Source organism: Corylus avellana, chromosome 4, assembly GCF_965113065.1.
Source record: "Corylus avellana chromosome 4, dhCorAvel1.hap1.2, whole genome shotgun sequence".
In the NCBI taxonomy this organism is placed as follows: domain Eukaryota; kingdom Viridiplantae; phylum Streptophyta; class Magnoliopsida; order Fagales; family Betulaceae; genus Corylus; species Corylus avellana.
The window spans coordinates 5,880,303-5,892,704 of NC_142493.1; the positions used below are offsets into that span (position 1 = coordinate 5,880,303).

The window sequence follows — 12,402 nt, forward strand, 5'->3', positions numbered from 1 at the left end:
ACATTCTGTTACTCTTTAAATTTGGATCGTCCGGACATGTTTCAAACGAACTAGCCAGCAAGGATCTCTATGAGACTCCGTATAATTTTACGTTCGGACGGTATTCGGATGGCAATGCCAACGAACTTCTCTGTGACTCTTCAACAAAAACCAGTTTTTAACACGTCACCTGTAACTCACAAAGAACATGTTATGCATGACATTTTGGGTTGTCAACTGCAGCTCGTCTAGACGTCCTTCAGACGAGGCTCTATGTGGCTCTACAGATACATCAATTTTTGTTTGGAAATTTGGAACGTTCCCATTTCTCTTCTCTGTGCTAACTTCAAATCTCCCCATTTTGACAATCACTCTTCACCACATCTGACCCTTTCATCTTCCAAAGTCCTCTCTTCCATAATGCAGCGCACCACCCTTTCTCTCTTTCTCTCGTTAATTTTCTTCTTCTTCTTCTTTGTTTTGTTTCAAAACTCCCATCTCTCGCAGCCATAGCATTCGAAACCCACATTCAGTCATGGATCTGCAAAGAAGAAATGAAGAGGTAGAGGCATAGGTTGGCGAGGCCTTTGAAAATGGGCGAGAACCAGAAGAGAAAGCGTGTGGTGACAAGCGAGGACTCCACCATGGCTTCCATCTTCTCCTCTGCTTAATTTATTTTATTTTTTCACCTAAATTAAATATTAAAAAGTTGGGAAAAGTATATATATATATAAAATAAAAAAACAATTTATAATATTTTTTAGGATTATTTCGTCTATGTGGGACTCAACACTCGGCTTGTGAGTGTTGAGTCCCGCATTGAGAAAATATAAAAGAAAAGAGTAGTTAATATACGTAAGTAGACCTCAATTTATTAGCTTAGGCAGCGAAGAGGAACTCTAGGGGATGTATCTATGCTTTTCCTGTATATTCAGACTGCATATGCGCATATTATGTAAGGAAAAGTTTTTGCGAAAATGGAATGACATACCTGGAGTTTTGTTTGGAAACTATTGCAAGTTTTGTCTTTGTGTATGCCAATGCTATCCTCGTTTTTCCTTTATAGCTTCTCTTGCGCTTCGCAATTGTGTGAAGTGCGGGGCTTCTTTGCGTAATCCGAAGTGGGTCTTTCTCGCTCTAGCAAATGTATGCTTGTGAACTAGTCTTACGGTATAGCAAGGTTGGACCAAAGCTAATCTTCTGGCCATGACAAGGGAATGCTTTTATAACAGTCTTATGTCATGGCAAGAGAGGATTTGGCCTGGGGCTGAGATGGGTCTCCTCGTCATGGCAAAGTTATGCTCTTGCGGCAGTTTCATGCCATTGCGAGATAGGACTTGGCCTTGGGCTTAGATGGGTCTCCTTGCCTTGGCGAAGGTATGCTCTTACGACAGTCTCTCGCCACGGCGAGGCGCGACCTGGCCTTAGGCTTGGCTCTTTTCCTTTGGCTGAATTGCCTGCACGTCACACCTTGGCGATGCACCTTTCCTTTCGTCTGTGTACCTGCACTTTGTTAGTGAGAACAAAGGACATAGATATCTTTGGTCTCACTTCTGCTTGTGCGACTTCTTTTGCGAGAACAATTGATGGGTCTAGGATTAAGCAAACTTGTTTGTGCGAGGAGTCTTTCTCCACCTCTAACACTAATGCGAGGCAGGCTAGTTGGTCTGTGGGTTCATTCTGGGCTCGCGGTACCTTCTTGATTGTGAACTGCTCGAGTTTCGCGATAAGCTCCTTGACCTTCACAAGGTACTTCTGCATCCTTTCCTCTTTGGCCTCATACTCGCCTTGAGCATGCCCCACTATCACGCTAGAATCTCTTCTCATCTCTACGTTTCGCGCCCCCAACTCTATCGCTATGGCCAGTCCTGCCAATACAGCCTCGTATTTTGCCTCGTTGTTGGTGGTCTTGAACCCCATTCTGACAGCGTATCTGAGCTCTGGTCCTTCTGGAGGCTTGATAACGACTCCTGCTCCACTGCTTCGCTTATTCGCTGAGCCATCCATGTAAATGACCCATAATTCTTTTGGCCAACTTCTTTCTTCTTCTGGGCCTAGGAAGGAATTCCAGGTCGAATTCGCCGAATTCTATCGCCTACTTGACCAGGCGACCTGAAGTGTCGGGCTTGCGCAAGATCTGCTTGAGTGGATAGTCCAATAAGATCCGAAAAGTGTGAGCTTAAAAGTAAGGTCACAGTCTCCTGGCAGCCACCACTAGCACGAACGCTAACTGTTTCAATCGTGATTACCTGGTCTCTACTCCGTGGAGGGCTTTGCTAGAATAATACATGGGTCGCTATACCCCTGCTTCATCTCTTACCAAGGCGGAACTGACTGTGGATGGCGAAACCACTAGGTAGAGATCGAGTGGCTTTCCTTTTTGTGGTCTGCTGAGGAGTGGCAGGCTTGACAGATATGCTTTCTATTGCCTGAAGGCCTCATCGCACTCTTCCCCCCAAAGAAAAGCCTTTCGTAAGATCTTGAAGAAAGACATGCATTTGTCGGTCGCTCTTGACACAAATCTATTAAGGGCCGCGACATGACCCGTGAGTTGCTAGAGTTGCTTGATGTTGGTCGGGGGCCGCATATCCAATATCGCTTGGATCTTCTCTGGGTTTGCCTAAATTCCTCTCAAGGATACTATAAACCCAAGGAACTTCCCGTCAAAGACCCCGAAAGCGCACTTGGCTGGGTTCAACTTCATGCGATAGTGCCTCAAGGTTTGGAAGGTCTCTTCGAGGTCTTTCTCATGGCTGGTCGCCTGCTTGCTCTTCACTAACATGTCGTCTATGTAAACTTCGACATTCCTTCCAATTTGATCCTTGAACATGTGGTTCATCAGTCTCTGGTAAGTTGCCCCGGCGTTCTTGAGTCCAAAGGCATGACTCTGTAACAATACAGCCCGCGGTTTGTAATGAACGTTGTCTTCTCCTCGTCCAAATCATCCATTTGAATCCGGTTATACCCTGAGAGGGCGTCTAGGAAGTTGAGCGATTCATGGCCCGTGGTTGAGTTGATGAGCAAGTTTATTCGGGGTAGCGGGAAGCTGTCTTTGGGGCAGGCTTTGTTCAGGTCAGTAAAATCCACACACATCCTCCATCTTCCGTCGTGCTTCTTGACCATGATGACATTAGACACCCAATAGGGAAATCTAACATCCCTAATGAACTTTGTCTGCTTGAGCTTTTTGACCACTGCTACTATGGCCTTGCTGCGATCCATTGAGGTGAACCTTGGTTTTTGCTTTACCGGCTTGGCGACGGGATCCACATTCAACCTGTGAGTAATTACAGCGGGGTCGACACCCAGCATGTCTTGGTGAGTCCACGCAAACACATCTAAATTCCCTCACAAGAACTGTGCGAGGCTGGTCCTCGCCTCGCTGGTCATTTCCAATCCTATCTTCATAACCCTACCCAGGCCATCAACTGGCAACTCTACCAAATCTTCTACGGGCTCGCCCTAGCACAGCTTGTGCTCGTCGCGTAACTCCATCGCGACTGCAAGTGCCTCATTCAAGCGGGGTTCTTTCAGTGTGGCGTTGTAGCAAAACCGTGCTGCTTCTTGACTACCCCTACTCCCGACTCCATAGAGAACTTCATGGCTAGATGAAACGTTGACACAACTGCTTTCAGCGCATTCAACATTGGCCTGCTGATGATGGCATTGTAGGTGGAGGGCTTGTTCACAACAATAAAGTCGGCCATGACTATTGCCTGGGTCTGTTCAAATCCTGCGATGACCGAGAGCGATATTGCTCCCACGGGTCGCCACTAAATCTCATTAGGGGGCAGTCATTGACAGTATCCTACCCTTGTCTGTGGTCATCTTCTCAAAAGAGCTCATATAGAGGATATTCATAGGGCTACCAGTGTCTACAAGAACTTTGCGAACATTATAGTTGAAGATGAGGAGGGTTACCACTAGAGCGTCATCGTGGGGAAACATGATTCCCTGGAGGTCGTCATCCGTGAAGATGATTGGTTGAGCTTCCATTCTTTGTGCTTTCGATGGCCTTGCCACAGAGAAAACTTCTCTTGAAGAGAGACTTCGAGCATGGCTCCTCCGAGCCAAACTAGACTCTCCACCTCCAACGAACCCCCCAGCAATCGTATTTATATTGCCAATAGGTCTGTTGTGGACAACGATGCGGTTGTCCAGCTGTCACCTTCACACTACATCTTGGCAACCATCCTGGCCATGGACTATGAGGGATTGCTCTTCTTTCGAGTCCTCTTCTACGTAGCCTAGGTCATCCTGTTACTAGAGTCCTTCGCCCACATTCCTACACAGGCTACGGACTATGTCCTGCTCTTTCGCAGGGTGTTCTCCTTCTTGGCCGCCCTCAAACCTTCGGGCCCTGTTGTCGCAGCCGCGAGCCCATGGCCGGGGCCTTCTATCCTTTTATCGGCGACGTCCAACTGCATATGGGGGTGCCCGTCTCTGGTCTGCCACAAACCTGGCGAGTTTACCATTCATGATAAGCCTATTTATTTCTATCTTCAGTGAGATGCAGTCTTCTATGTCGTGGCCGTATTCCCGATGATACTCGCAGTATCTGCTCACGTTTCGCTTGTCTGCGGGGCCATGCATAGGCTGAGGTCACCTCGCCTCCCGTATCGCCATGACCTCGCGTAGAACTTCAACTAGGCTGGCATTTAGCGGGGTGAGGTTGAGTTCTCGCAGGGCGACCTGCTTCCCCTTCTAGCCTTTCTTGCCGAATAGTCCCTTCTTTGGCGACAAGCTAACTTTGGGGACGTCCCTCTTCAGGGCCCTTCTCGTGGTTCTCCTTGCCGCTGTCAAGGCCTGTATGGATTCTTATTCGTTTACAAATTTGGCTACCTTCTCCATGAATTCTTGGATATCCACCGAGGGTTTGCGTGCCACTTCCATGACCACTGGACTCTGGGCATGGATCCCGTTTAACAGGGCCATGAGTATAAGGTTCCCCGGTGCTGTTGCGACCCCAAGCCTTTCCTTCTAGAAATGCTCCATATAATCCTTGAAGGACTCTGAATCTTTCTGTTGTACTGTCATCAGGTAGGCGACAGACATCTTCCACCTGTGCATGGACATGAACTGGGTCAAGAAATGCATAGCGAGGTTCGTGAAGTTGTCTATGGAGTTCGGGTGAAGGTTGGCGAACCACTCACCGGCGGATCCCGTCAAAGTTAGAGGAAAGGCTCGGCAGGCGATCTCGTCTGCTATTCCTCGGATCGCGATTCAGAATGACTCGAGATGTTCCATGTGGTCAGCAGTTCCATCATAAGGAGCTACAGTTGGGACTTTAAACTTAGCTGGTAATGGATGACTCAGCACTTGCTGCGTAAAGGGCAGGTTCGTGCTCTCCAGTACATCTTCTATCGCGGTTTGCTTTCCCTTCATCTGGTGAGCCATAGCCTTATATTCATCTTTTAACTCGCTATACATAGTTTGCCAATCTTCCTAATGTGCCAAGGGCTGAGCTGCTTGTTGCTGGCTTTCACCTTCCTGTCTACGCTCCACCTACGTCGCCCATGAGTTCCTTCTACGGCTCCGGTTTCCTCATTTGGCGGGTTATACTCCTCATAGTCTTAGTGCTCGTACATTATCCTTTCGCCATACTCAGGGGCGTATTGCATGTAGTGGTTGATCGGCTCGTATGGCTCCGCATACTCTGAATACCCCCTGGCGTAAGGGTCATAAATGCTTTCATCTTGGTACTGGTTGCTTCTATAGAGTAGATCTTCTGGCCCACCATAGGGGTGATAATGACCGTAACCTTAGTGGCCATAGTTACTTTGGTAACCGAAGTCATCCTAAACTCCATAAGTACCCCAAGAACCGTGACCGCTCTGGTCTCCGTAGGTGAAACCGCTATAATATTCTCCTCCGAGGGTTGACTCGTAGCTGTCGTGCTCACTCCGCTGTAGTACATTTCCAGTATGGCTCCAACATATTCGCGGCGGTCTTTGTCTTCCTGATCCTGCTCTCTGCTACCCTGCAACTCTGGAGGAGGTTCTCTAGTGTGGGCTTGACGCGATAGCTCTTCATTTTTCCATGTGAGATCACGGACTCGCCCTTGCTCCAGCTCCAACTGGGAGGTAAGGTAGGTCACTTGGGGGTCACTGGCTTCGGAAGCTCTAGTGTCACCACCACGCCTGGTTCTGACAAAAGGTCCGGTTTGGGTAAAGACTGTGTTTGAGGGTGTTACCAAAGTGAAAGAGCTGGTAATTTCAAGTTGCATAAGTGACGACAGAGCAGAAGGTCCACCGTCGTGCACATGTTCTTCGGTGGCCGGCATACTTGTTTTAGTGGAATGAGCTACAGCGCTTTGCGTGTCTCTTCCCACAGACGGCGCCAAACTGTTAACACAGTTTTCGGTCACCTTGGAAAACTTAGGTTTGACTAAGGTGACGTGGTGTACTGAAGCGTAGTTTATAACTAGGTAGACGTTTTAACTTGGGGTGGAGAAGGAGAAGTGGGAGCTCCGTCAGAACAAGAGCTTAGTTTCATGAATAATTTTCCTTATCTTATTAGTGGTTCATATATATATATATATATATATATATATGTGTGTGTGTGTGTGTGTGTGTGTGTGTGTGTGTGAGAGAATATGTCTGATTACAGCACGTCTTGCATACGTGTACATAGTACCATATCTTACAAGGAATGGTCGATATCTCTTATTTGGAGGGGCAAGGACATGCGTTTGTCAGGTTGGTCACCCTCGTACGAGTGTCCTTGTGATTGGATCGGTATGGTCTTGCCTTGCCGTGGGCCCACCTCTGTCAGTGGAGAAGTGTGGCCTGTATCCCCCGTGCAGGAGAGGCGTGCTTGAGTCTGGTTTATACGCGGTGGTTAGTACGAAAGGCGAGATCACGCCATAAATGGGACGTGCTCGGTGGGGCCCTTGAGACATGTCTACTAGGCGAGGAGGACTTGATGAGCAACCTGCTACAGGTGACTCTGAGCCTCGCTCTTGGCAAACTAATTTTCTCCCCAACATATATGTTGTGCCCAAAATTGAGATTCTTGATCTTCAATATTGAGTTACTCTTTCTGATTCAAATTCGTTCAAAATGTTTTCATGAGGGACACTCAAGAAGTAGGTATATGGACCTTGATACTAAGTAATGACATTTATTTTCTTTCAAAACCTGATATTTTTATACGGTGAAAATTAGGTTTGTATAATCCTAGATAGCTTCTATTAACGTCATATTTTTGGTACTGTGAAAAAATGGTATGTATTATATTATTGCTTCCATTCTTGATTTAAGAACAAATTGATGTAAAATAAAGCAAGGTGCAGATAAAAACAAAAAAAAGTAATAGTCTTTTTAGTGCCTAATCAAGTTTTAAGTTGCTTCCTTTTTCGGGTTTTCCTTGTTCCCCGCTGTCAATAGAAAAAAATTAAAAACATTATTTCCTAGCTTACAGTATCTAAAATCTTTGGACCTTAACACAAATAAACAAACAAAAAAGATAAAAGATCATTTCCTAGCAATAATATGAAGTCTCATAACTTAGGGCCTGTTTGAGATTGTGTTTGAGAGGCTTAAAAATGCTTTTAACACTAAAAAGTCCGTTTGAAAAAAAAAAAAAAAAAGAATTCGTTCGGTAAAATTATTTAAAAGTGCTTTTAAGGGTCCAAAAAGCCTAAAAATTCGCAAAACATTTTTGGCAAAAGCTTAAAAATGAAGCTTTTACTCAAAAACACTTTTTGACTTAAAAGCTCTATTTCTCAAATATAATCCCAAACATGTTCTTAGTCATCCACTTACCATGTCTTGGGTTATTACTTAATTTTGTAGCACTCTGTTTGGGAATTATTGCTTAGGGCCTGCTTGGGATTGCGTTTGAGTGACCTAAAAGTGCGTTTAACACTCAAAAAGCCCGTTTGAGGAAAAAAGTAGTCATTTAGTAAAAAAAATTAAAAGTGTTTTTAAGGGTTAAAAAAACCTAAAAAAAAAGTGCAAAACGCACTTTTGGCAAAAGCTTAAAAATAAAGCTTTCCCTAAAAAACATTTTTTGACTTAAAAATTATATTTTTTAAACGCAATCCCAAAGTGCAAAATGGGTGAAAGATTTATTTTTAATAGTATATAATTAAGGCCCCTAATTTATGGGAATGGGATGCTCTTCATTTCATTTGAAAGGAAAGGAAATGATCCGGTTAGTTCAATTGAAAAGACCATCTTACCCTCTTATTTTTGCCTAACCGGTTCCTCTCAATTTCAAAAGAAATAGAGAGGATCATTTTAATAATTTATGGTAATAGTAATTACTAATTAAAAGTCACTATTCATATTTATGAAAAGTCTCAACGTCCATCAATAATTGAAAAGTTCATCATGTTTATTTTTTTTTTGAAAGTCCAATTTTTATATGCATCAAAGTCAAACCTGCATAAAATTTTCCAACATGCATAATTTTTTCTCCAACGTCCATTAGAGTTAGAAGAATATGAAAAATTTCCATTTTTAAGTCTTATTATTTGGTTTGTAAATCAAGTGATAAGTCATTCTATATTTAATAAGTAATTAAAAAAATGGTTTTAAATGAAATTTTACGGAAAAAAAAAAAATGTTGAGAGAAAATTATACAAAACATTTGACTCTTTTCCAAATGCTTTTTTTTTTTATTATTATTATTATTAGAGAAAATTCTATAAAAATTTATTAAAATATTATATATTTATTTACTTTTCGTATTTTCAAAGAAGATAGATAACAATACTTGCTTGAGCTGATAAATAACTCACGGTATATTAAGTAAATATATTTATTTGATACACGGCCCCACCCTTCTTTACTTTTCCTATTGGGTTTCGTGTTTTGATTTTCGCCGACTTTTAATCTTACTCTATAAAACACAAAGAAAGAGCCTCTGCTTTGGGTGTAAAAAACAGAGAAAAATCTGAGCCTTCGGATTGTTTTCTTCTTCGAGCCGCATACGCACCGCTTTGAGATGTCAAACCGGCGTCGGCTTGCGCTTCGACTTCCAGTTCCAGACGATCTTTGGATTGAAATCCTGGTAAGCCTACCCGTGAAATCGCTTTTAAGATTCCAGTGTGTTTCAAAATCATGGAAATCCATTATCTCTAGCCCTACATTTATTTCAATGCACGCCCATCATAGTGAGAGCACCCACAATCACGCTCACCACCTTCTACATTGCTACGCATATCAAGAAGACGGAGTGACGGATAGGCAATACCAATTATTCCATATCAATGATTCATTCAACGAGTTTCAAAAACTTGAATATCCATGCCAAATTAGAGGCGGAAGTTATGAAGTGGTCCTTGATTGCAAGAGACTATTACTTTTTGCGCCTTTGGTTAGAAAAAATGGTTTGGCGTCCCTAGTTCTATGGAACCCTGCAATTAGAATGTCTATGACTCTTTCTCAACCTTACAAGTTTGATAGAACCGACAGAAAATACCTTATTTACGGGTTCGGTTTTGATCATACAAGTAATGATTACAAGGTGCTGAGAATGGTGTTAATTGCCGAGTTAGGTAGTAGATTATCCACGGTGCCATTTCTATCTCATGCGGAGCTTTATAAACTTCGCACAGGCACTTGGGAGACTGTTAGGGTTGCCGAAGATTTTCAATATGCCATACCAAATAATAGGCAGGCTTTAGTGAATGGGGCAAGCCACTGGGTTGGATATCATAAAAGAGATATGGGGTCCGATCTTCCTGAATTGGTGGTTTTGTTGTTTCATATGTGTGATGAGGAATTCCGAGTGATGAAGCTTCCGGATTGTCTAAGTAGTTTGGATGAAGATTTTACTACAATTGGGGTTTCTGGTGGATTGCTTTCTTTACTGGAGGATAATTTGCAAGATGCTAGTGTTTGGTTGATGAAGGAATATGGCGTAGTAGAGTCTTGGACTAAACAACTTACCCTTAAAGATGGTGGGTGGCTTAGGCCAATGTTCAGTTTTTGGAACAACAAAATGATTTTGGAATTGAAAATGAGAAAAGGGTCTATGGGCTTGTTATATGATCTCAAGACCCATAAATTGATTACAAATCTAAGAATAAGAAGTGATAAAGTCAACAGATATCTTCATGCCAATAATACTTTTGTTGAAACTCTAGTTTTACTCAATGAAGTACATGCTATACGAGAGTGCAAGAATTGTGTAAGGAAAGACATGTGGTGTGGCTCAGAGAAGATCGAAGAAGAGAAAAGAAAGAATTGTTTGAGAGGAGAAGGCTAATTAAGCAAAGCACAATATATATAGATTGGTATTGCAAGTGTAAAGTCGGAGACTGAGAGGTAGTGAGACAGATGATTATTTTCATTGCATCATTCTGTCACAAAGGAACATTGGTCATGACTTATGCTTATACTTGAACTATGGCAATTTCTATGATATTGTAATATGCATTTACTATGATGTAGTATGATATAATTAATATGCACTTTCAGTTTTACATTAAAAGTGTCATGTTGAGTGATGTATTAGGCTATGTTACTTTTTCTTGTTTGTTAGTGGAATATGGAATGGTGGAATGAGCCATAATCCGAGTTCAGGGGTACGTCTAGAGAAGTCAAATCATTTGTGCTCATGAGGTTGTTGGTACTTTTCTTGTTTTTGTCCTTTGTTAGAACAATAAAATGGAAATAATGATCCTTTGCTGGTGTATTTCATTCTCATTTATAGTGCAAATATCTGAATGTTATCCGAGCCAGCTAGGTTTTGATATTCTTTGTATATGACATGTCAAAGAATTTGGTTGACGCCCATATAATCCCAACCTATGTCATTGTTGTCATTCTTGTAACGAGAACCATCCATTCACCTGTTAATCAAATAAGTAACATGTGAGATGGATATAACATATATAGAATCTCTGTCACGCCCCAATCCCCAAGGCATGATAAAAGCTATATATGTCTGCAACAATGTTCATAATCAAATATATAGAACAATCGGAGCAACTAATAATTTCATCACATAAATTTCTATAACCATATATATGGTTATAGAAATTATATATATATATATATATATATATATATATATATATATATCAGATGTTGGACATCCATATTAATTACCAAAAAACATCCTAAAGTCATCAAGAAAAACTCCATCAAGTAAAAGTCCACAATCAAAATTTCCAACCTCCTCTAAAAATTCACTGCAGAAAAGAAAGTCTCTAATGAGTAAACAATTAATAAATCTTGTTAGCTTTTTTTTTTTTTTTTTTTTTTTTAAACAAACCTTACATTCAAAAATTTGTTAGTTTTAAATTGGCTCATTCGGTGGTCTTGTTGAAATCGTTCGAAAAGGAGTTCAAGACTGAAGAAAGATTACTAACATTGCCATATCAGCATCACTTGTCATCATTTATTTAATGCATCACCAGTGTCCTGAATTTGTTGGACTCTGTTGCTTGTTGTTTGCTGTTATACAAGTTAAGTGACGATACTCAAGATAGGTAACTTTTCAAATCTATAAGCTTAAGTTTTAATTTAAGTGACATGCTATATTTGAAAGACGCTCTAAGATGTTAATCTCCATAACATAACATAACCTATTAAATTACTACTTGTTCCAAAAATGTAAACTAAAATATTTAATTGAAATAGAAAGATGGATGGTTTTGGCCGATGTTCAGTTTGTGGAACAACGAAATGATTTTGGAATTTGGAAAGAGAAAAGGGTCTATGGGCTTGTTATATGATCTCAAGACCTATAAATTGATTAAAAATCTAAGAATAAGAAGTGATCAATTCAACGGATCTCTTTTTGCAAAGAATATTTTTGTTGAAACTCTAGTTTTACTCAATGAAGTACATGCTACACGATAGTGCGGGAATTGTTTAAAGAAAGACTTGTGGTGCGACTCAGAGAAGATAAAAGAAGAGAAAGGAAATAATTGTATGAGAGAAGGCTAATTAAGCAAAGCACAATCTATAGAATAGGACTTTATATATATATTATTATGTATATAGGCCAACATTCTATATCATGAATTGTAATGAACATAATGAGTATTCAATAGTCAGAAACTCTAGTGTATAGAACATTTTGTGGAGTAAAAGTAAGGATTCATTTCACTAAAATAGTCTGTCACATCACGAAGTGCTTCAAAGTTGACTTCTATCTTCTGAAATTCAAAAATATATAAATTTAATCTACACAAAAACCAGTTTTGAGTAATATATAGAGATCCATATGATCATTATATATTTATCTATTATGTTATAAATAACAAATAAAGTATCTAGAACAAACATACTACAATACAAGCAACTAGAAGAACCACATAATATTGGACATAACCCATAACATGAGACAGAAAGACAGAAGTATAAAGAAATAAAAAATAAAAAATAAGAAGGAGGTAGATCATGAAATGAGGAGTTGATCAACCAATGAAACAGAAACAACCACTTCAACTAGGATGTACAT

General features: G+C 41.0%; 1 protein-coding gene across 1 annotated transcript; it reads left to right on the forward strand.

Moving 5' to 3' along the window:
• Positions 1-8,854: 8,854 nt before the first annotated feature.
• LOC132178596 (F-box protein CPR1) lies at positions 8,855-10,617 on the forward strand. The gene has a single exon (XM_059591052.2). It carries the CDS (start codon positions 8,932-8,934, stop codon positions 10,195-10,197), a length of 1,266 nt encoding a protein of 421 aa, XP_059447035.2. The 5' UTR covers positions 8,855-8,931; the 3' UTR covers positions 10,198-10,617.
• The last annotated feature ends 1,785 nt before the right edge of the window (positions 10,618-12,402 follow it).

What these genes read in the sequence shown, in the direction of transcription:
- LOC132178596 (XM_059591052.2), top strand. Translation starts at nt 8,932, where the DNA reads ATGTCAAACCGGCGTCGGCTTGCGCTTCGACTTCCAGTTCCAGACGAT.